Source organism: Emys orbicularis, chromosome 3 (assembly GCF_028017835.1).
Source record: "Emys orbicularis isolate rEmyOrb1 chromosome 3, rEmyOrb1.hap1, whole genome shotgun sequence".
NCBI lineage: Eukaryota > Metazoa > Chordata > Testudines > Emydidae > Emys > Emys orbicularis.
This window is the reverse complement of record NC_088685.1, coordinates 111,556,879-111,580,915: the sequence shown is the minus strand read 5'-3', so window position 1 is coordinate 111,580,915 and position 24,037 is coordinate 111,556,879. Positions and strand designations below refer to the sequence as shown.

Genomic DNA, 24,037 nt, shown 5'->3' with positions numbered 1-24,037 from the left:
GGATCTGGGGGTCATGGTGGATCACAAGCTAAATATGAGTCAACAGTATAATGCTGTTGCAAAAAAAGCAAACATCATTCTGGGATGTATTAGCATTCTTCCGCTCTACTCCACGCTGATTAGGCCTTAGCTGGAGTATTGTGTCCAGTTCTGGGCGCCACATTTCAGGAAAGATGCAGACAAATTAGAGAAAGTCCAGAGAAGAGCAACAAAAATGATTAAAGGTCTAGAAAACATGACCTATGAGGGAAGATTGAAAAAAATAGGTTTGTTTAGTCTGGAGAAATGAAGACTGAGAGGGGACATAACAGTTTTCAAGTACATAAAAGGTTGTTACAAAGAGGAGGGAGAAAAATTGTTCTTCTTAACCTCTGAGGATAGGACAAGAAGCAATGGGCTTAACTTGCAGCAAGGGCGGTTTAGGTTGGACATTAGCAAAAGTTCCTAATTGTCAGAGTGGTTAAGCGCTGGAATAAATTGCCTAGGGAGGTTGTGGACTCTTCACCATTGGGGATTTTTAAGAGCGGGTTGGACAAACACCTGTCAGGGATGGTCTAGATAATACTTAGTCCTGCCTTGAGTGCAGGGGACTGGACTAGATGACCTCTTGAGGTCCCTTCCAGTTCTATGAGTCTATGATTATGTAAGCTTCACAGCACCCCTTAAATAAATTTATCCTCATTTTACAGACTGGGAAATTCATGCATAAGAAGGCTATGTTCTTGATCCTTCATCATTCCTAGTATTAACTGACAGTGTTTTATAAATTACTTTAAAGAAATTATGTTCTGTTAGCCCAGCATGATAATATAATTTTCTCAATTTATTTGATTCTTGGGAAGAACATTAGAAATCACGTTAATATTTGCTATGAATTTAGTTCCTATGAACAAAAAAGGTTGCATAACAAATACATCTGACCAAAATTCTATACTCTTGTATAAGAGGTATATTATGTCTACTTATGTTACCTTAATATGAAGAGACGCCAGCATCTAATAAGGTTGAATCTTAATAATAATTTATGGCATATCACAGATATTAGATTATACATTACACTGCATTTCACAATCCAATATTTTCAAAAAGTAAATGCACTTATGCTGGGATTCATTCACTTAAGACAATAATTAAATCCAAAAAAACCCTATGTTAGAAGACTGTTAAGAATGCACAAGTCAAGCACTCAAAAGTTAGGAAATGCCAGAACTAAGGTTGCCTGTGCCTTAATTCAGCCCCCTTGTGCCTATGTGCTATGACAAAACCTTTCATTACATGATCACATGCTATTTTTTCCCATAAGATCTCTGCCTCATTAGTGCCTGGGATGAATGGTGCTCACTGAACAAGTGGTTGTTCTTTCTTTTTCTTTTAATCCTTACTATTCAATGTGTGCCCCCAAGCCTTGTTTCCTGCACACCATTCAAACACTGCTCTGAAAATTATTAATTTCCTCATGGGCATTTCTATGGTGATCTCACCACAGAATCTGAGCGCTTCACAAATATTAATGAAGTTACCTTCACAACACCCCTGTGAGGTCAGATGGTATTATTGTCCTCATCTGTAAAATGGGGAAGAGAAAACAAGGCCAGAACTGTCAAAAGAATCCACTGATTTTGAGAGACATTTTTGAATGTAACTTCCTAAGTTTAAATATGCAAACTGAAAAAAACAGAAATTCTGTCATGTGGAACCCTATTGATACCCACATGGTTCATCAGGGTCAGAATCTTTAGATGCATTCACAGACCTCCACCATTAGAGCTAAGGGAGTTACTGAAAGAGGTATCAGGCTGTTGTCTATGTGGCCCAGGCACTAGAGGCGACAGGATGAAACACATTTTCCCAGTTGGTTTTGCTATTTGCTGGTAGCAGAGAAATATCAAGACAAAAATCTCCTCGGTTCAAGTCCAGATTGTGGAAGGCGGGCATGGTCTAATAGTTATAAACCATTTTGCCCCCTCTCTAGCTCCTGCCCTTGGGCCCCCCTGCTCCTATCCTACTTCCTACCCTAGTTCTTACTCCTGTCTCCCTCCCCGTTGGTTCATTCAGCTGGCTCCTACTCCCCTCTGCTCGTTTTCCCTCTTCCCATCCCCCTTCCATCCATCCTCCTGCACGTGTCTTTCCACTTCTGATCCCTGCCCCTGTACACACTGCTTCTATCCTCCCCTATGCTATTTCCCTCCCTCATGCTCCTGCTCCCTACTTCTCAGCACTTGTTCCTGCCTGCCCCCCACTTCTCTCACCCCTCTGCATGCTAGTCAGGTTTCTTCCTCCTTCTCTTCCATGATGCCCGGCCGCTAGCGTAGCTCAGTTGCTCTGTGGGGATGGCACAAATCCAGTTCAACTGGCACACAGGCATTTAATAGGCAGCAGGTTTAAAGCAAACAAATAAAAGGAAGTAATTCTTCACACAATGCACAGTCAACCTGTGGAACTCCTTGCCAGAGGATGTTGTGAAGGCCAAGACTATAACAGGGTTAAAAAAAGAACTAGATAAGTTCATGGAAGATAGGTCCATCAATGGCTATTAGCCAGGATGGGCAGGGATGGTGTCCCTAGCCTCTGTTTGCCAGAAGTTGGGAATGGGCAACAGGGGATGGATCACTTGGTGATTACCTGTTCTGTTCATTCCGTCTGGGGCACCTGGTATGGGCTACTGTCGGAAGACTGGATACAGGGCTAGATGGACCTTTGATCTGACCCAGTATGGCCGTTCTTATTGTGAGAGGATGGAGCATGCTCAGTGCAGACAGACTCTATGGAGACTGTATCTGCCAAATTTCAAGAAGTCTCTATTGAGCATGTGCAAACTTCAATTTTCAGGGGCTTATAATTTGGCCAAATTTGGCTGGTTTTTCATGGGATGATAAACATTCCTGACATCAGAGTGAACGCCCCCTCCCCCCCAACACACCAAGTTTCAAGCTCATACTCCAAATCACAAAGGTGCTAGAACTTCTCAATGGATAGTTGTAAGATTTTTTTTTTTTTAATGTGGGCAAAACAATATATATTTTCTCATTCTCGGAAACGGCTGAATTGTTTTTGGATGAAATTTAAAACAAAAACAAAAAGCCCCCACACAACTCAGACTGAGTCAGATACCCAGCATGGAAAATTTGAGCCCCAAACAGCTTAAGTTTGGCAAAGTTATAAATAACCAAAAATAATGGTCTTGTAATGGAATGTGTTAGGCAGGCTAAACTATAGCCTATGCGATGGATGCCGCTTACAATACACCAAGGGAATATGGACACAACTAGAAGTCTCATCCATGCCTGATCATTTCCTTTCTTGATTGTCTTGATTACAACAAGGCTTCCCTGATATTCAGTCAATTAAAAATGCAGTGGCTAAAATTATAGAACCATAGAAATATAGGGCTGACAGAGACCTCAAGAGGTCATCAAGCCCAGCACCCTGCGCTGAAGCAGGACCAAGTAAACCTAGCCTATACTTGACAGGTGTTTGTTCAACTTATTCTTAAAAACCTCCAATGAGGGGAATTTCACAACCTTCCTTAGAAGCCTATTCCAGCGCTTAATTACCCTTCTAGTTAGAAAGTTTTTCCTAATATTGATCCTGAATCTTTCTTGTTGTAGATTAAGCCCATTACTTTTTGTCCTACCTTCAGCTGACATGGAGAACAATTGATCACTGTTCTCCTTATAACAACCCTTAACATATTTGAGGGGAAATCTGATAACATTAAGTCTTCTTAAGATTAAACATGCCCATTTTTTTTTTAACCTTTCCTCATAGGTCAGGTTTTCTCACCCTTTTATCATTTTTGTTGCTTTCCTCTGGACTCTCTCCAATTTGTCCACATCCTTCCTAAAGTGTGATGCCTAGAACTGGACACAGTACTCCAGCTGAGGCCTCACCAGTGCCAAGCAGATTAGGACAATTACCTCCGGTATCTTAAATGAAATCCTTCAAAATATTAGCCTTTTTCACAACTACATCACATTGTTGACTCTCATTCAGTTTGTGATCCACTATAACCTTTATTCCTTGCCTGTTGATTTAACCATGTTGTTCCCACCCACACCTTTCAATACTTCTGCTGGCTCTTTCTCCTTCACTACATTGAGCTTAAATTTCTTAAATTCACCCGGTAGACCCAACATAAATCTATCTCCTCCTGCTCCACTAACATCACCAGCCTCAGTGCACCATTCAGCTGATCCTGCCACAAGCATTTCTGTATCTTTATTCATGCTGTTTCTCATGTTTGAAATGTCTCCCTTTTCTGATTTTCCAAGCTACCACCTTCTCCTCATTCAGAAGGGTCATAATATGAAATACTATCCTTGCAAATGCTTTAAAACTTAACCACGAGGATGTGCACATGACTAGCTAAGTGACCACCGGATCTTATTGCTGTTACCTTTGTTCGCCCTTAGATCCCTTCTGTACTGTTTTTTATCTCCACCCCATACACTATGTCTGATACTAAAGCCCCAGTCTTGCAAAGGGATCTGCCCTTGTAGACCTTTACACTTACTTGGAGTCCTGTTGAAGTCTAAAGGACTCCAAGTGGACACAGGGGTCCACATCACTGAATCTCTTTCCAGGTTCAGGGCTTTAAATTATACAGTTTTTTGGGACAAGACACCAGGGCTTTCTACCTGTACTGTAAGCCACTTAGCACATTCCTGGAAGCTGTAATGCAAACCACAATAATTCTTCTATATTAAATTCCATCATCAAATATGGTGATTTTAAAACAATATTAATGTGAAACAGATATGGTAATATACAGTATTTTAATATAGCATGTTTTATATACTCATGCAGTACAACTAAATCAGTGTTGTTTGCTAGTCTAACTGACCTTGTTGATAATAGCTGCCTTTTACTTGATATTATGATCCTTGTGGTTTTACAGAAATGTAAACTCCGTTTGGAGCTCTAGTAAACTAGATAGCATTGTGCCCCATACTCATGTTATGAAATGCAACCAATTCCATAAGCACAATGTGCTTGCCTGCTAAGAAATGCTAATGTGATACAAACTCAGTTCCCAGAGGCCCTTCTCCAGGAAGTTCAAAAATCTTAGGGTGAAATCCTGGCCACACTGAAGTCAATGGCAAAATTTTCACTGATTTCAATGAGGCCAAGCTTCATCCTTAGATGGGAAGGGTTGGGTTTTGTGACACAGTGCATGAATATAGCATATTTTGTCAGGTTTCAGAGTAGCAGCCGTGTTAGTCTGTATCCGCAAAAATAACAGGAGTACTTGTGGCACCTTAGAGACTAACAAATTTATTAGAGCATAAGCTTTCGTGGGCTACAACCCACTTCTTCGGATGCATATAGAGTGAACCATATATTGAGGAGATATATATACACACACATACAGAGAGCATGAACAGGTGGGAGTTGTCTTACCAACTCTGAGAGGCCAATTAAGTAAGAGGAAAAAAACTTTTGAAGTGATAATCAAGATGGCTCAGTACAGACAGTTTGATAAGAAGCAAGTGTGAAAATACTTACAAGGGGAGATAGATTCAATGTTTGTAATGGCTCAGCCATTCCCAATCCCTATTTAGCCCTGAGTTGATTGTGTCGAGTTTGCATATCAATTCCAGCTCAGCAGTCTCTCCTTGGAGTCTGTTTTTGAAGTTTTTCTGTTTTAAGATAGCCACCCGCAGGTCTGTCAAAGAATGGCCAGACAGGTTAAAGTGTTCTCCCACTGGTTTTTGAGTATTATGATTCCTGATGTCAGACTAAAACCTCTCCAGCGCATCATCAGAGATCTACAACCTATCCTGAAAGATGATCCTTTACTCTCACAGATCTTGGGAGACAGACCTGTCCTCGCTTACAGACAACCCCCCAACCTAAAGCAAATACTCACCAGCAACCACACATCACTGAACAAAAACACTGACCCAGGAACCTATCCTTGTAACAAAGCCCGATGCCAACTCTGTCCACATATCTATTCAAGTGACACCATCATAGGGCCTAATCACATCAGCCATACCATCTGTGGCTCGTTCACCTGCACATCTACCAATGTGATATATGCCATCATGTGCCAGCAATGCCCCTCTGCCATGTACATTGGCCAAACCGGACAGTCTCTACGCAAAAGAATTAATGGACACAAATCTGACATCAGGAATCATAATACTCAAAAACCAGTGGGAGAACACTTTAACCTGTCTGGCCATTCTTTGACAGACCTGCGGGTGGCTATCTTAAAACAGAAAAACTTCAAAAACAGACTCCAAGGAGAGACTGCTGAGCTGGAATTGATATGCAAACTCGACACAATCAACTCAGGGCTAAATAGGGATTGGGAATGGCTGAGCCATTACAAACATTGAATCTATCTCCCCTTGTAAGTATTTTCACACTTGCTTCTTATCAAACTGTCTGTACTGAGCCATCTTGATTATCACTTCAAAAGTTTTTTTCCTCTTACTTAATTGGCCTCTCAGAGTTGGTAAGACAACTCCCACCTGTTCATGCTCTCTGTATGTGTGTGTATATATATCTCCTCAATATATGGTTCACTCTATATGCATCCGAAGAAGTGGGTTGTAGCCCACGAAAGCTTATGCTCTAATAAATTTGTTAGTCTCTAAGGTGCCACAAGTACTCCTGTTATTTTTGAGCATATTTTGTGTAAGCCTAATCCTGCAATCCCCATTCACCCCGGTAAACCCTACTCGTGCAAGGGATTCCACTGACTACTGTATTTTTTGCAGTAGCCCAATTCAACATAGGACTTTACCTTTCCATGAAAAGTAAAGTATCAACTTTATTTATTTATTGCAAAAAGAATTCTTCGTGCCATTCAGTAACCGTAAGCCTCAAGCGGTTTTAAAATCCCCATTCTTCCATTTAAAAAATAATCTGAGAGCCTAGATACCTGCCAATTTTTTGTTTTGGTCTTTCCAAGATGAGCCCCAGCTGATTCTGATTTAGTTTTGAGTTTTTCTCTGGGCTTAATCCTGATCTAATCAGGCTAAAAATGGTTTCTGGTCCCAATTCCATACACTCTTACCATGGGGCTTTGAAGTGGCAGCTGCTTCATGCCAAGATATAAACTTCTGCCTTCTTTTCCTCTACAGCAAATAGACACGGAGAGGAAAAATCTTGAGTTGATGCCATTCACTGTTTGTTTATTTTAAAAGCCCTTTATACAGAAAGTGCACAACTGGGTTCACAGTGAATGGATTTTATGAGATACAGCATGGAAAATATGTTGCTAAAGGGAAAAATTCCAGCCATCATTCCCACATCAGTACAAATATTTCCATATCTGGTTCTCCATCTTTTTAAATATTTGCACCATATGTTATGTAGATTTTTCAGCTCTTAGTACAATATAATTACGTGAAGATTTTGTAAGAAAACTCCATGGTACTGCCTGGTCAAGCCTATACACCAAGGCCCTATTTCAAAGGACTGATCCAAAGCCCAGTGAAGTCAATTGAAAGACTCTCTGACATTCTATTTTCTGACTGAAAACAAAAGTCTTCTCCCTATACACATATTTACCATGGTAGGATATTTGTTAAGCCTTTAAGAGAACAAGCTTAAAACAGGACAATAATTCTGCTAACAATCTTAGGCCAGGTGCTACCTTCGTAGTTGTAATACATGCACACACACACACCTCTGTCCAAAACACAGGTTAATCTCCCCTCCCAGCTGTTTGGGGAAGAGGCCCTTCTGCCCTGCACCTGTGAACTCCCTGCTCCTTTTCCATCATAATGTCCAGGTAATGTCTTTCCTGCTGCATTAATTGGTGGGGCAATAAGAGTCACCTGCTAAGCAAATGCAACTTTTAAACTTCTGCTTGTCCTGGGAATCTCTCTTCAGTAGGTATAAGGATGAACTTTTTATCTCCAGGAAGCCGCTTGTGATAGGATGCATTCAGCCCAAATGGGGTTTCACTTCAACCCCCCCCCCCCCATAAATACTATAGAATTTAATATGCGTCTATAAAAGTTACTATACATATTTAGAGAATTTAAGAGCAAATCAATGCTTTCCTATAGGTCTTCTGTGTGTACACGTCTTGACAACAGGCTCCATAGTAGATAAGAACTGGGACTGAGCACTCAGGTTAGCCTAGCCTGGGTGGGAGCAGCCACATTGCTAAGCCCTAGCCGAGTTACTAGGTCCTCATTGGTGCTGTGCTTGTCTACGTGTGTTGCTAGGACTTCTGGTAGCATGGCCTAGGGTTCTTTGTGCTGCAGTAAGCTGAGCCGCTCTGTGGTTCTTTCTCAGTGAATTGTGGGAGAACTTGTCCGTCCTTCTGGGCTAACAGGAGGAAATGTGGGAAGGCACTGGAGTGATTTAGCTTGTGTCCTTACTTCAGATTGGGTGGGTTACTAGCCTGAGTGATGGCAACACCTGAGTTCTAGCCTGCAGCTCTCAGACAGGCCAGCTAGCCCAGATTGAAAGCACCACCACACTCAGCTGAAGAGGTTTTGTATGTAGACAGGAGGGATGTTAGGGACAACAGTTGAGTAAGAGCCTGAGGTATCTGTGCAGTGAAGAGAGACATTAAGATTCTTCAGTGTAAGGAGATGTGGCAGCACTTAGGAACAAAGTAATTAATGTTAAACAGTTTAATACTACTTTACACTTTCAAAGTGCAGTACAAATAACAGAATGGGTTTAAAATGGTCTAGGTTTAGACACGCTAGCTTTGCCTCTAACTCCTTTCTTTTGTGCATTTGTTTGACTGTTACTGCTATCTGAGTAGTGGGAGGAGGAGGAGGTTTGCAATCCTATTTTCCCTACTGACATTTCTTTAAACAACAACAGTGTGCCTGAGTCACAAAGTTCAGCTCTAAATTTGGTTCTAAATTTTCCCATATTCCATTCCAGAGGTTTATTTGGGCTCATCTCTATTAAACATCTTAAAGAAAAGGGAAAAAATAAGAATATCTTGTCAATGGATCAATTTATGTGAATCAGAGTGGAGTGTTTTCTTGACAGGGCTCTGATGGAGGCAGTTTAGCACGGGGGCACCTCTCTTAATGTACTATCTTGTTGTCCAGAATCTCAGCTTTCATTTTTTTTTAAACAAAGCAAGTCTCTCTAGCTGTTATGGTTGTGAAGAAAACCTCAAAAATGTAATTGATACAGAAATGTTTTCCTGAGCCTGGAACAATAGCTCTAAGATGTGAAAGGGCCCAGTCATCATAGGGAAGTGTTAATTCAGATGTCTAGTGATAATTTAAATGTTCTGATAGTTAACTAGCTCATTCCTCATGTAAAAAAACAAAAATAGCACACATCTGTGCAATTTACTATGAGTGAATATTCATTTTGGTATCATGTTTGGGTAGCATTTGAGACACTATCACCCCTCATTTTCTGCCCCAAACCAAGAAGCCAAGCCTAAGGACTGTAGCAGATCCAAGGGGCATAATCAAGCCATTCCAAGGGGGACTCAAGCTGAAAGAGCCCAGAGATCATGCATGGTCATATTTTGACATTTCCACAATGTACTGTGAGCAGCATCTCATTTTGGTGATTGGCAAGGGTGTACCTTATTTTGTACGCAGAGGTTGGAAGTGTACCAGCACCAGTTTCTCCTCAATTCAACCCCTGCTTCTTGATATGTTTTGTGCTGTGAAAATATATTTGCAGACAGTAACAAACCTAGAAGACTATGTAGCGTATATTTAAAGATGTGCACTATTTGATTATTTAGTGCTGCTTAATCAAGCAAACACCAACAGAACCCAATGAGAGTTTTGCTTGAGTAAGGACAATAAGATAGGGCCATTAGGTGATCTAAATTTGCTACCTTATGATTATAGATTTATTAAAATTGTATGCATATTATAAAGTATTTTATTCATGTAGAAGGATGAATAAAAGTTAAATATTTCAGGCCAGATTTTCCAAAATTCACACACCATTTTTTGTGAACCTAACTTAACAACACACAAGCTACAGTACTGTACATGTGCAGTATTGCAAAACCCAAGCATTCAAAATCATGAGTCAGACTCCCCAAAATCATGGAGTGTATTAAATTCAACTTTTTTAAAAATTGGGGTTCTTTTAACTTTTTTGAGCTTTTCAGGTTCACATTTTCAAGCTTTTCTCTGCAACCAAGAAGGCTAGTAACTTAAATTTTCTTTAAAGTAAAAGCTGAGAGTCTCAGGAAATAACATGACTCCAGGAGCTTGGGCTTTAAAAAAAAAAACAGTAAATATTGTGAACATTGGCAACAATGCATTTTTGTGCATATGTTCATTACAAATAAATACAAAAAATACATTTAAAAATCTGGGACTTGATCCGCCATTCTATCATAATGGTGTAATTGCATAGAAGTAAATGGAATTTCACAGTCATAACATCAATGAAATAGAGTGGAGAATCAGGCCCTTAGTCTTTAATTAAAATAGAAAATATGTACTCACTAGGAAAAGTAAAAAAATTAACCAGTCTACTAAATATTAAAGCAAATACCACAAGTTCCTGGGTCTGCTGTTTACAATGTCAACTTCATTTTCTATAGAATATTCAGAGAATTTTCTCTGTTGGCACTTTGTGAATAAGAGAGGCATTGAAATATTATAAATTGTATAACCCAACACTTTAGAAAAACATTCGCTTTTAGCATTATTTTTGGTAAACATTCAGTTAAAAAAAAAAAAAGGCCTGAATGCTGTATACTGGCTTGAATTGCATATTGTAAAGGCTTGTAGTAGGAGGCCTTAGCCAAATGCCAAGTCAAGATAATGAAATAAAAGTTAACCAAAGACAACTCTGGACCATTTCTGAAAAATTCTATGCACCTGAAAGTCCTTTTGGGAGTGGAGAAAAACTTAGTTCAGGAGGTGCTTTACAGTCAGGCCCACTATTTGGTTGTGGCTAATAAAGCCAAGTTAATAGGGAAGTTCAGCTGCCATCCTTGTCACTGAGGGAAAGGGATTTATATCCATGCAGGTGCCAGATCCTAATCTCCTTTCTATTTCTGTCATTCCCTGCTAGAGGGATCTTTACATTAGCATTGCCTTGTTCGCGTCATTAATTTCCACAGCTCATTAGAACGCATAAAAAGTCTTATAAAATGGATTTGATGAAAACAATGATCCAGTTGACAGAGCTCTCCAACAAGAGCTCTCAGATCCATGTAATTATCTGCTAACACATACCCATGGTCTATACTCCTTCATTACCAACGACATTGTGTGTCTGCCACTTTTTCAATATAAAATCTCTTAACCTGTATGTGAGTTCTGCCTGCAGAATAGAGCTCTATACTGTAATTTGAAGACGAAAAAGTTAAAAAATTGAAATCCCGAAGAGGCAAAACATTAAACCTAATCTATAATACTGTTTTGGTCTCTCAGACCTGAAGGACTGTGCTGTGAAATCACTGCTGAAATGAAGAAAACAGTTTGCATGATTTAAAAGTGTTCCAGGAAAGTGATTCTGCTTTTCCCTTCTGCTACACTCTGCTATATCAAACAAAGTCACACTGCCAGAATAGAAGTCCAAGAGGTGGTCTTCGTAAAAAGATGTTAGCTTACCTATTTCAAACCCTCTCCTCTCTGCCCTTAAAAAAAAGTCTGATAGATTACTTTTATTTGTCCTAATGTTTTCCCTCTGCAGCCAGTGTGAGCAGAGTATTCAAAATCACAAGTAATATGTAGAACATGCAAAAGTGTTATAGAATTTAACAGAAATTGATTTACTTTCCATGTGGTTTTTTGCACCATGATATACAATACGATAGGGAATTATAGTCCTTCTATAGAATTCTAAGAATGATTAAAAAACGACTTAAAAGAGATCACCCTCTGTTTTATTATATATGTTCTGTGTTTGTACAGCGCCTAACACAATGGGGTTCTATTCCATAACTAATAGATCCTAGCTGCTATGGGAATACAAATCATAAATGATACATAATAATAAAAACCCTATTAATTTTTATAGTACTCCATACATTTAATTCCTGGGCCATTCCGTAGAATTTTTCCATATGGGGCAAGACAGGCCTTTCGGTCTCACAATGGCCTTAGTCACAATATTCCCAATTTTTGAGACCTTTTAAATGTTAATCATAGTTTCCATTTTAAGACAAGTTACAAGGATAACTTCCAAATATAATGCATCTGCCTTACTGGGCTCATCCTTACAAGACAGCCTTTACATGGTAATAGTTTACTGTCACTGCCCTCCTGGTCTGGAGTCAAACCACTGTCACAGAAAGTAAAGGTTCCATATCCAATTACCCAACATTTGCGCATCTAGATCCCTGTGCATTGTGTTTACTGAATGTGATGTATGTTTGTGTGGGGTTTTGTTTGCTGGAATATCAATGATATGGGTTTAACATTTTAAGGGATCAGACAACATTAAAAATAATCTTTGGATTTCTTATTTCCTGCTTGTTAAAGAAAAATGATACATACACGTAAATACTCAATTTCAACAGTAGCCATCTTACAAACAGCTCTTATGTCACTAGCAGATCAAATATGAATCAAGATCTGACTAAGCAGCCTCTACTTTCTCTCTCAAGCTGGATCAGAGCCTGGTGTTATGGTTGCTGGTGCCTCAAACTTGGTGCTGTGCCTTTGATAGTAGCCATCTGTCCTAGTTATCAGCAGACTGGACCGATTTTAATGGGACTGTCGTATATCCTGCATGTTGGTTCAGTCCTGAAATGTCTTTGGGCAGGTGAAATGCCATCACATCATAACATCATGTCACGACACAACACAGTGATGTTCACAGCCTGACACATCCTGTCCTGGCAATGCACTCATATACTCAGGGCAGTTCCTAAAAGGCACAATCTATCTCTACATAAATTGGACACAGGGACAAGGAGAAGAGTTCCTCCAACTTGGCCACAAAAGAACAAATTCACCACTGAAATAACTCAGCTGAAATAAATGAAGTTAAAGCAAAAATAGTTTTGGCCAAAGTAGGTTTGTAGGAATAGAAATACCCAGTCATTAAAATATCCTCTCTTTAATCAGTAAGGTTTGGGGAAAGAATGGTTAGACTGTTTAGATTTTAAAACTGTAATTGTTAGGATTAGGTTTTAGGTTAGACCCAGTTTAAAGTTTAACTCTAATCATGGGTAAACAGCTGCTTTGTATTATCTGTTTGATTAAATCCAGACAAGGAAGGCTTTTAAAACCAGAAGTGCCACAGGTCAGGAATTGAAACTTAAAAGTTAGGTCAAGTGAAAATTGATGCAATTATCCTTTACATGAATACAGCAGAATTAGTTATTCAGTATTTAAAACGGTCACTGCTTCATAATCATCTCATTAATATTAATAAATATAGTTGTTAATCAGGCAATAATTATTGACATATACATAGGAACAGAACCTGAATCTGAAATGTTACCTGTAGTGTAACTTTAAAACACAATTTTAACCTAAATTCTAGTAAATATGGTTTGCTCATTATATCGGCATGATAACTAAGTTACCCCATATCCTAGCTGTACCTTTACCATAGTATAGTGATATTTCTTATTTGAAATAACTGAGTTATTTGAAAGTTGTTTTAAATAATCTATAGGAAAATAGCCCATTACATACTAACAATCAAAGTAATTTAGAAATAAAGGGAAGATTTGCCCTATTTAGATGAAAGTTTCAGAGGATGATAGGTCTCTGAAATGTCTATGATTCAAGAAACAAGGAAGGCACTTAGAAAAAACATAACACCTAGGAGTAAAGTGCATTTCAGAATTTCAGGGCCCTTCAAGGGAATGAACTAGTAACTGTAAGAAAAAATAAATTGTGAGCAAATGTCCATGAAATCTTAAAAACAAACAAACAAAACGTTTCCATTTCACTCCTTTTATAGCTGTGTAGAGCAGAACCTCCAATGTTTTGATGGTGTGAACTCTGGCCCTGGTCCTGAAAACACTTACACCCAAGAGTAACTTTATGCATATATTTGCTCAGTTAGGGACAGAGTTCATGCCATCAAAATATGGCAGACTTTGTTCTACATGGCTATAAATGGAGTGAAATAGGAACTTATTTCTTTTAAGATATATGTCTGCCAAGCATCTCATCACCTTGCAGGATCAAGCTTTTGAGGCAAATTCTCTGCCCAGCAACTGGCCAGGCAAGACACGGCTCTGATTTGCACTTAATACTAAGTATTTCCCGTACATAAACTGGTACATGTGAGATTATGAACATGCTTTTGAAAAATATGTGCATAGAGCAACATTTTCAAATACCCACTAATTTGGGGTAATTGAGTTTACAGACATCCATCTTGAGATAGATTGGGCCTGAGCCAAGTTAATGGGAATCACAGGTCTTAAACACTTTTGAAAAACTTGGCCCCAGGTGTCTCAAGTTAGGCCCTCAAGAACTAAGGAAGCTGACTAAGCAGACACTATTGAAAATGTTAGTCTTAACTTCTGTGCCTCATTTTCCCTATCTGTAAAATGCGACTAATAATACTAATCTATCTATCTTGCATGTGAGAATTGATATTCCATTCTTGTAGAAGTGGTTTCATATAGAATACAAAATGTTATTTAATTACAGATGTATTAACAGTATGAATTTGTGAAAAATATCTGCTGAGGTACATAGTGTGTATTAAATCAGCTGTTTGCTGATGAGGACTTGGTCACATATTACACATTCTGTCTGGAAGCAGCTACAGAACAAATCCTAGAGTACAGAGTCACTGACTGGTGGGGGAATATTTTACCTATCCATCCCAAATTTCTCTGGGGGAAGATAGCACATGGCCCCGTGTTCATCAATAAACATATATTTTCTATGTTAAAAGAATATGAAATGCGGTAGGTAAAAAAAATTGCTGTTTATTTAGCAAAGTTCTTAGTGACAGAACTGATGATAGAATTTTAATTAGGTTATTCCTCACCTGGTAAGAATCAGTTAAGGTATGTCAAATATTGGGCCTAAAACTCTTTACAATGTCTCTTTAGCATCTTATAAACTTCAGTACCTTTTGAAGTATTACCATGTAATGGTCACTTCTGGCCTTAAAAATCGAGCAATCTATGAAAGCAATTTTTACAGTTAACAAATGACCATACACATACCTGCTGATGTTTCTTTAAATTTGTCACTGGTCTTCTTCTTCCGCCATTTCCAAGGTTTAAAGATTTTGCCAATGGTAGAGAGTTTGCCTTTTCTCTTGAAAGGAGAGGTTTGGGATCCTGGGGTTGGCCCATCAGAATTTGCAATTGAAGCCTTGTCTAATCCATCAACTATATAAAGGAGAAAAGTAAAATGTTACTGAAACAAGCAAGACAGGGAAGTCATATTCTAAATCTAAACCTGCATTAGACTGCAGAGTGCAGGGTGGGTGGACTCTCTTCTGAGTCCAGATTGAGATTGTTTCAGTGGACTCAAAGCTATCATCATTTCGGGCCCCTTTGTTCCATAACTATTCAATAGCCTAGTTAGAACTGGTCAGAACTTTGTTATAAAATATTTCTGATAAAAGCATCAACATTTTTTCAACAAAAATGTGTGATTTTTCTCCCCCGGTAGCTTGAGAGCCTAGTCAGAACATTTTATTGGGGGGGGGGGGGGGGGAGAATATTCCACTGCAAACTGGAACATTTCCCATAGTTAAAATTTTAGCAGAAAAAATAAATCAGTTTTTCACCCAGCTCTAATATTAACAATTCTGGCAATGGAATGGGACACTTAGAAATAGGTCAGTTTGATATCCTTCATATTCATTAATTCACAGTGGAGTCTGTCATGCCTAAGGCTCCTTATTAACAAACAGAATTTAACACTAAGCTTTTGGGGCTGAATCCAAAATACCGTAGGCAAATATGCAAACAAGAATTACTGGGTTTGGTAAGCAAAGATTTACTGACAATATCAAAGTCAGAGCCAATATTTACCACAAGTAACCTTAATGCTGGGGTTTGTGGACCCAATTAGGAATAACCATTCAGCAGAGGGGGGTGGTGTAGAGTTAAATGCATAGTGGCATGAACTTCCATATGATATCACTTTGAAGTCTATTATTATTTTTTCTTATTACAGTAGAGAATCAGAAGACAACAGGTAGAACATTCTAGCCTGATCCTGCAAACACTTAAATATGTGCTTAATTATGCTATGTGAGTCGTTTAATTGAAATCAATGGGATTGTTTTTGCATATAGAGTTAAGCACATGCGTATTTATGGGAGAATGGCTTCCGTTAGTACTTTGGTTTATTTACATATTCCAGTTATAACTGGTCAAGAACACACTTGATGCCACCAGTGACAATAATAATAATCACAGTCTGTACATCTCAAAGTTCTCTACAAAGGGGAGGGGGAGTAGTGCTATCCCCATTTTATTGAGAGAAAAACTGAGACACAGTACAATTAAGTGCTTAGTTCTAAGGTTGGAAAGTGAGCCAGTGGCAGATCCTGGAAAAGAACCCCGATTTCCTGAAAGCTGATCTTGTGCCCTGTCTACTGCCCCATGCTGCTTCTGGCCCATCACACCAGTATGGACTGTTGACATCATAGTTCCCAGGCAATCAGTGTTTGTTTGATAAGATCTATACTTGCCCTAGACTTCAGTATTGATCTTGGATTTTTAAAAAATTCCTTGCTGTGAGAGACTTTTGAAACACTGACATCAGCCAATCCGAAGGCAAGAAATATTATTCCCAATATTCTGTAGAAGATACTTGGCCAAACTGATCCCTCGTCCAACTACATTGAAATCTATGGAGTTAAAAGCAAGGATGAATTTGGCCCAATATGTAGCATTTAATCAATAAATCTGAACAAATTGGGCCATAAAATGCAATAAATCCTGCAGGGGCAGGAAGATGGAGCAAATAACATAAAAGGGCTTTTCCAGCTTAATTGCTGTTATTTAAACTCTTCAGAATGGTAATTCTATACTCAGTTTTTATTTAAGTGTTATCCTTGGACAACCTGAGTATTTGTAAAATAGAAAGGCCACTACAGTTGGCTTTAACAAATCTTGCGAGCCTTAGAGCCAGATTGTGACTGGCACTTGCATAGGGCCACAGGATGGGAGGACACAAGCGATCTCCCCACTTGGCTATCCCATGCAGCCAGTCACAGTCTTTCACAGGTGGGATGGCCTTTAAGGAGAGTTGGGCCCACTCATTAGTCAGTGACTAATCAGCTGCCTCCCAGCTGAGGCTGCAGGCTAGGAATTACTGGAAGATTAGATGGTCCTCATAAAAAGCATTTCAGAATGAGAGCTGCAGGGAGTAGTTAGGCTCCTACAGGAGTTTCCAGGGCAGATCAAAGTACCCAGTTTATGACTCTCAGGTGAATGTAACCCTGCAGGAGAACCTGGGTCAGGGAGGAAAGGGCATAGCGATATATGAAATGGTCCGAAGAAACAGAACTGAAGTCCTGAAGAAAAGGGACTGGACTCCTGAGGCTAGAGAGTGGTCTTTGGGACATGGGCCAGTGAGTAGCTCCTTGGTTTATACAGAGTTAAGTGACTGCAGGGACAGCATCCTTCATACACCCAAAGTCGGCAGGGAGGAGGTACAACCATGGCCCTGCTCTTTTCTTCACTGGCCTGAAGAACAGACTGGGCTCATTCCAGTGAGCAGGCTGCATCATCCTAAAGGATGGTGCAGCGTCCGTAGACTCTCTATGCACTGGAGAGCTCATGGAGAGACTGGGGCTCCTAGAGCGCCCTGTAGGACAACATAGTTCTGCACTGCCCCCTACACAGGGCTGTGTCTACAGGGCAACATTTAGCTCTGTAACACAGCTTTACCATCAGCTTTAACTGGACAAATATCTCTCCTTCAAATGAGCAACCATTTTTCATACACAAATAAGAACATCAATTTAGCTGCAAATACTATACAGGAAAAACCACAACTTTTGAAAACAAGATTCAAAATCAAATATTTTTGAAGATATATGGAGAAGACTTTCATTTAATAAACAATTGCCCCTGTGTTCATTCCTTCATTTTGAAAGCAACCCACCAAAGAACTGGCTGCAACAAACAAGAATGGCCAGACCTTGCAGGCTGTTTCTAGAATTACCCCATGATGAGGTATTTGGTAAAATTTCTGGGCTAAAGAAAATATCAACATTCCAATTCAAAAGCAATAATAAATTAATACATTTGATTTCAAACTAACACACCACCAGGAAGAAAACTATTTCACAATGAAATTCCAGAGCATTTATGGAGAATTTTTTCCCATAACTATTTCTCTTCAACTTTGTAACGCTTTGCAGGAAATTGGTGTTTAAGATTTACACTGTTTGCTTTACATGTCATGCATCAAAGGGTATATTTTTACCTCAAAGTGCCCATGGACCTTCTATTAATCATTGTAAACAGTACATTTATGAGTAGGTGCTTAACTCTCCGTGACTGGATGTTGTTTGGTTACTTAGCTCTCTCACTTTTACTCTGGAACCTTTGCCTTCTCCCCCATCGTCAAAAAGCCAGTGAGCAACTCATTTGTCCTCGATAACTGTCATCTATTAAGTCTGATGTTAGGATTTTTGACAATACAATATACATGGATTTAGTTTGACACCATTTCAATTGTTTACCCCAGCTACAGATTTTTCCATCTGAAGGCTTAGGTGGCAAATTCCACTGAATGCAGGAGAAAATGAAAGGTAGTTCATTTTAAATTAAGGAGCTGGCAAAATAGTTTTATTATTGGAGAACTAGATGCACTTAAACATTTTTATGTTATTTCACTGAAATTCATTTCTGGAAAACAGTAATGCATGGAAATTCACTCTGTCTGGCTCTAGTGCAGGAAAACACCTAACAATATGCTTAAATCTATTCAGGAAAGCACTTAAGCATATCCTTAAGTGCTTTCCTGAACAGAATCTCTACTGGGAAATTCTAGAACATGTTCGTTATTAAAGAGCACTTGACAAACATTATGGACACAAAGTGGTTGCCATTAAAAGTCAACTGTTAACCAATGTTACCACACAGCAGTATTTTAGGCCCCAATCCTGCAATGAGCTCCACAAGGGTAGATCCCTGAGCTCTCATGGAGCCCCACCAAATTCAGCAGGGTGCTGCATGGGCCCATGGGTTGCCTGTGCAGAGCCACTTGCAAGGTTGGGGTATCCGTTACAGTGGGTAAATGTTGACTTTTAATGGTGCACACAGTGTGACAGCCATCTGTATTTGTGCATTTCTCTCAGTGATAAGAAAGACATCATTTAAACCGACATTATCAGGGACCTGTCAACCCAGCGAAGTAAAAGATTTAGGACTATTTACAAGGGAAATCAGCATTATAAATAACATGAATCTCTAAACATATTGGCTATTTCAAAGTGCGCCAAGCTGAAGTTTGCCATCCTAAGCATTTTCTATTTTGTTAAGATTTGTAAAAGGTCAAATTGTTAAAGCTCAACTAAAGCCCGAATCACCCCTGCACTGGTGATGAGCTAACTGTAGGAACCAAGAAGGGAAGCAACGCACCTCCCTGAGCCTGGTGCTACCAGCGCACATTAGAGCAGCCTCAGGGGCTGCCCAAACTTGTACCTCAGCTCTAATGGCCCCTATAGGCTGCTCCAGCAGCCACGGAGAGCCAAGGCCAGCCTAGGCACACCTCCTATGCTGGGTAACAGAGAGCCAGCTATGCTGTTTGTGCAACTAATCTTTAATATCTGCTGCCAAGATGAGTTTGTTTTGTTTTTTTCCTAACTGCTAACACTACAAAACCAAAACATCTTTTTACTTATAAATTGAACCAATTTTATTTGGAATAATTTAGGGAAATATGGAACAGCCCCATGCCATATTTACAGTCACTGTTTAGAACAGAGCCACCTTTTAGTAGTTAACTGAAAATTCCTTGGTTATAGTTTGCTTTTAGTAACTTGAGTTATTGCTTACTAAAAAGGAATATAAAACAAGAGTAATGAAGTAGCTAACAACAATAAACAGTGTATACAAAGTATTTTTTCTACAAAAAAGAAGGCTATTGAACTTTCATAGTCCTTGCTTTTAATAATCCTCTTCTTCTCCACCTAAAATAGCAATTCCACACTAATATGAACGGAACTTTGAGTTACATGGGCAACATCAATGCATGTTTGGATGTCATTTTAATTAAATCCTACAGAGACACTGCATTGCCAAGATAATAGTAAGCAAAACTTATAGTACGCAAATATATAGAGATTTCATTATGCATGTATATGTTGAGCTACAGGAGCAAAACGTATCTATATAGACTGTAATATGATGTCAAATTACAATTACATCAGTAATAGTCTAGTGGAGCAGAAGATTGGGAATCAGACCTTCTGAATTCTTTTTCTGGTTATGCCACTGACTCTAACCATGGACAAGTCAGTTAAGCCATTTCTGCCACAGTTTGTCCACCTGCAAAATGGGGATAAGATTTACATAGATCACAAAATCATTGTGAGCCTTAGTTAATTAATGATTGTGAAGAAGGATTTTGAGATTCTGAAGTGAAGGCACTTAATGCTAATAATACTTAGCATTTATATGGTGCTTTACAAAGCATTTACTAAACTAATGAATCTGTGTGGTAGGGAAGTATTAATTATTATTATTATTAATAGCAATACAAACACTAACGCTAAGACTTCAGCCCACAAAAACAAAGTAATTCTGAATAAAGGCTGCTACAGCACCTTGAAGTTTGCCCCGTTTGTTTAAGCATTATTGCAGAAACGCAGCTTGCTGGAACACCTCATATATGGACTGGATTCATGTGGTCATTCCTGGTCCTACTCTATTAGACTCGTACTGCTCTGTTAGGTCAACCGCTATCAAAGAATTCATTTCAAAAACGTGGGTTAAGAATGGAAATGCACATAAATAGTTGGTGCATTCCCTGTGAACACCACATATGAAAAATCATCCATGCACGGTGTGATGGGGCGTGCACCCCACACTGTCCTTGCAAGAGCTGAATTAAGCCAGGTGGACCCAATCAGCTAATTAGGCTGCGAACAGAAACTTTAGGCTGGAAGCAGCTAATCAGAGAGAGGCTCACCTATAAAGCCAGGTAGTGGGCTACAGACAGGACTGCTAGGAAAGGCTGCAGGAAGGCAGGCAGCAGCCACACCCTGGGAAGAGGGTTCTTTGAGCTGGTACGCCCAGAGAGAAGGGGAACCAGAGCTGTAGGAAGCAGTCTAGGGAAGGTGCAGTGAAGGCTGATAGAGAAAAGCCAAGAACTGCTGAGCTGAGGGTCCCTGGACTGGAACCCAGAGAAGAGGGTGGGCCCAAGTTCCCCTACCAGCTACTAAGGGTGTAGCATGGAGCTGAGGCAGTGAATGGGAAGACTGCCTAGGACTGATGATAGACTGTATCCCAGAAGTGGGAACACTGGGTGACCTAGTACCTAGATGAATGACCTATCAATTCAGTGTGGTGAACTTTTTTTTTTTTTTTTTAAACCGATGTCTAACAGACACTACTATGTCTAACCATAAAAGGGTTGAGATAAGCAGGGGAGGATGTGCCAGCCTGAAATCAGACTTACTTTATTTTTGTGGATTTATGTCTTAGTATTTTGTATATTTATTATTTATCAACCAGTCTGCTAGAAATCCAGTTTTGAATGTAGTTCTCTCTCGCTCTTTCTTCCTCTGATCTTACCCTCTCTCCACAAAAGGATATGCTACACAAGACATACTGGTATATTGAGACCTCAAATCCTCTTTTGAAGATGTTGTGACTTCACATACAGCCTTGCTAGAGGGTGCCAGAGTTTGACGTCATGGTCTCTAACCCTGCAGAATCAACATGTTTATGCAGCTGCATGTTATCCCAATTCACCGACAAGAACAATAACTCCTGGACTTGGTACAAAGTAAATGAAGCTGCTTGTTTCTAGAGCTTATTGGAAAATCCTTTCGAATGGAAAATGTTTGAGCCTCTGGTTAAAAAGTTACTTTTGAGATTATCAATGCAATTTTAAATAAAAATCAAATTCTATAACATCAATTCTTCCTGAAGCAAAAACAGACTGAAAGATAGATTTTTTTTCTTGTTGTTTTCTTACTTGGGAAGAAAAAGAATGCAACTAATCCCTAATAGATAAACTGACAAATGAGGGAGCTGTAATGCACCTCTGAGCAACCCAATCAATTGGCATTGTATGGATTTGCCTTGCCATACACCTGGTGTTTTAACTTTGGGAAACTATCATGATGTAATTGATTTGATTGTATTTTAATTAAATGGAAGGGAACAACCAAAGTTTTAATGTGGGTGGCTGAATGGTAGTTTCCATACCGGGCTGCCAGTGCTGCAAAATGTTAATTAGACCTCCTGCTAGCAATGTGCTCAACAAGGTGGGTAGTGGCTACCTCAGATGAATTCTGATTGCTGTCTTAAAATAACCGAAGTGGGTAGTGGATATATTCTCTTGGGATAGCCACAGCTGGAGCTGAACGCAGCCCACCTGAATGTCACCATCTTGCCACAGGGACAAAACTGCACACTGGTCAGCTATCAGCGTGATGGTCCTGCAACGCACAAGTTCAGAAAGGGTTTCACATGGCCGATTCACGCCTCTCCACCTCATGAGAAGCAAAGTGAAATCTTGCTGCAGTAAGTCCAACTCCTAACAGGAGAGGCAAATTTGTCTAAGTTTTTTAAACCGCCAAACAAAAAGCCAAATTCTGCTCCTTGATCAGCAACTGCATAGGGCTGCCAAGTACCCTTAGTAATGCACATGTGCTTCACAAGCACTTAGCAAGGATCTACTGGAATTCTGTGCTTCCTTGACAGTGCTACTACAAATGTATATGGCCTCTATGCTGTTATCCAGACATCTCAGAAAAAGTCATAGTATCCAAAGAGGTGGGCAGGGTATATTACAGACATGATTTACACTATCCTCATATCCCCTCGGTCTCAGGAGTACGTTACACAAACACACTTCCTGGCTCTTTTGACAACAAAATGTTATGTACAGCCACAACAGATGCCTTTCACAGCTGTACAGGACATGAGCATCCGCAGAGCCACATGTCTTAGGCATGAATATAACCTGAACAATGGTTCAGTCTTCCACATGCACTTGCTACCATTTTCTCTCTCTCTCTCTCTCTTACTCCCTCCCACTCCTAAAGCATAATTTTTCTCACTATCTTCAAGCATGTATTTAGAGTCAGCGTTAGAAAAACCAGGTACCCTTCTGTGATATGGTGGGGAGGCCTCTTCCCGGCTGCCCGGAAGCAAGAAGTTAACTTCAGCTCAGTTTCCCACTACTCTGCACAGGTGCCATGGGGAAGACAGAATGATGGATGTTCCAGTGGTTTGGGTGCCAGCCTGGGACATGGAACCCACAGTTCCAATTCCCTGCTCTGCCAGAATTCCTCTGCAACCTGCAGTAAGTCACTGAGGGGTTGTCTTCACTGACAAGTTAACTTAGTTTTGTCCCTAACTCTAGTCCTGCCCCACACAAACTCCTAACTCACATGTGGTGATGCTTTTAACTTGAGCTGACTGGGTGTAGGCTACCGTGTGAGTTATTAGCAGCTGACAAGTAGTGCTATATCTAATGTCACTAACGGAATCACTCTGTGCAGCCCAACTGTAATTTCACACAGTAGTTGGGCTCATGTGAGCTCAGCTCATTTGAGTGTAGATAATTCAAATGACCTTTGCAGTGAAGAACTATGCTGAGTCTCTGTGCCTCTGTTTCTCATCTGTAAGATGGGGATAGCAGCACTTCCCTACCTCAGAGGTGTTGTGAGGATAGATATATTAAAGATTATGAGGCACTCTGATACAGTAGTAATGGGGTCTATATAAGTAACATAGATAATGAAGCTGGGCTGGAGAATGCAGGGTAATCAAATAACAGAGGACATTGCATAAGAGCTACTGCACTGGCTTGGAAGAAAGCAGCAAAGAGGGCTGTGTAGTGAGCCAGACTGGGATTTTTCCTATTATGTTTCCAGGCAATAAAAGACCAGTCTGTCTTGTCCTTTTGTAAATACTTCATCCTGAAACCCTCAGGAAGGAAAAAACCATGAGGAAGGATGCAGGAGGCCAGAAACACTGTTT

General features: G+C 39.8%; 1 protein-coding gene across 1 annotated transcript in view; it reads right to left on the bottom strand.

The window, feature by feature from the left end:
- The window catches only part of PHACTR2 (phosphatase and actin regulator 2), a 214,887-nt gene that overhangs the window by 53,804 nt on the left and 137,046 nt on the right, over nt 1–24,037 (bottom strand). Inside the window, exon 2 of the mRNA XM_065401437.1 lies at nt 15,071–15,238. Within this exon, the coding sequence (XP_065257509.1) occupies nt 15,071–15,238 (168 nt within the window). The remainder of the gene's footprint in view (nt 1–15,070; nt 15,239–24,037) is intronic.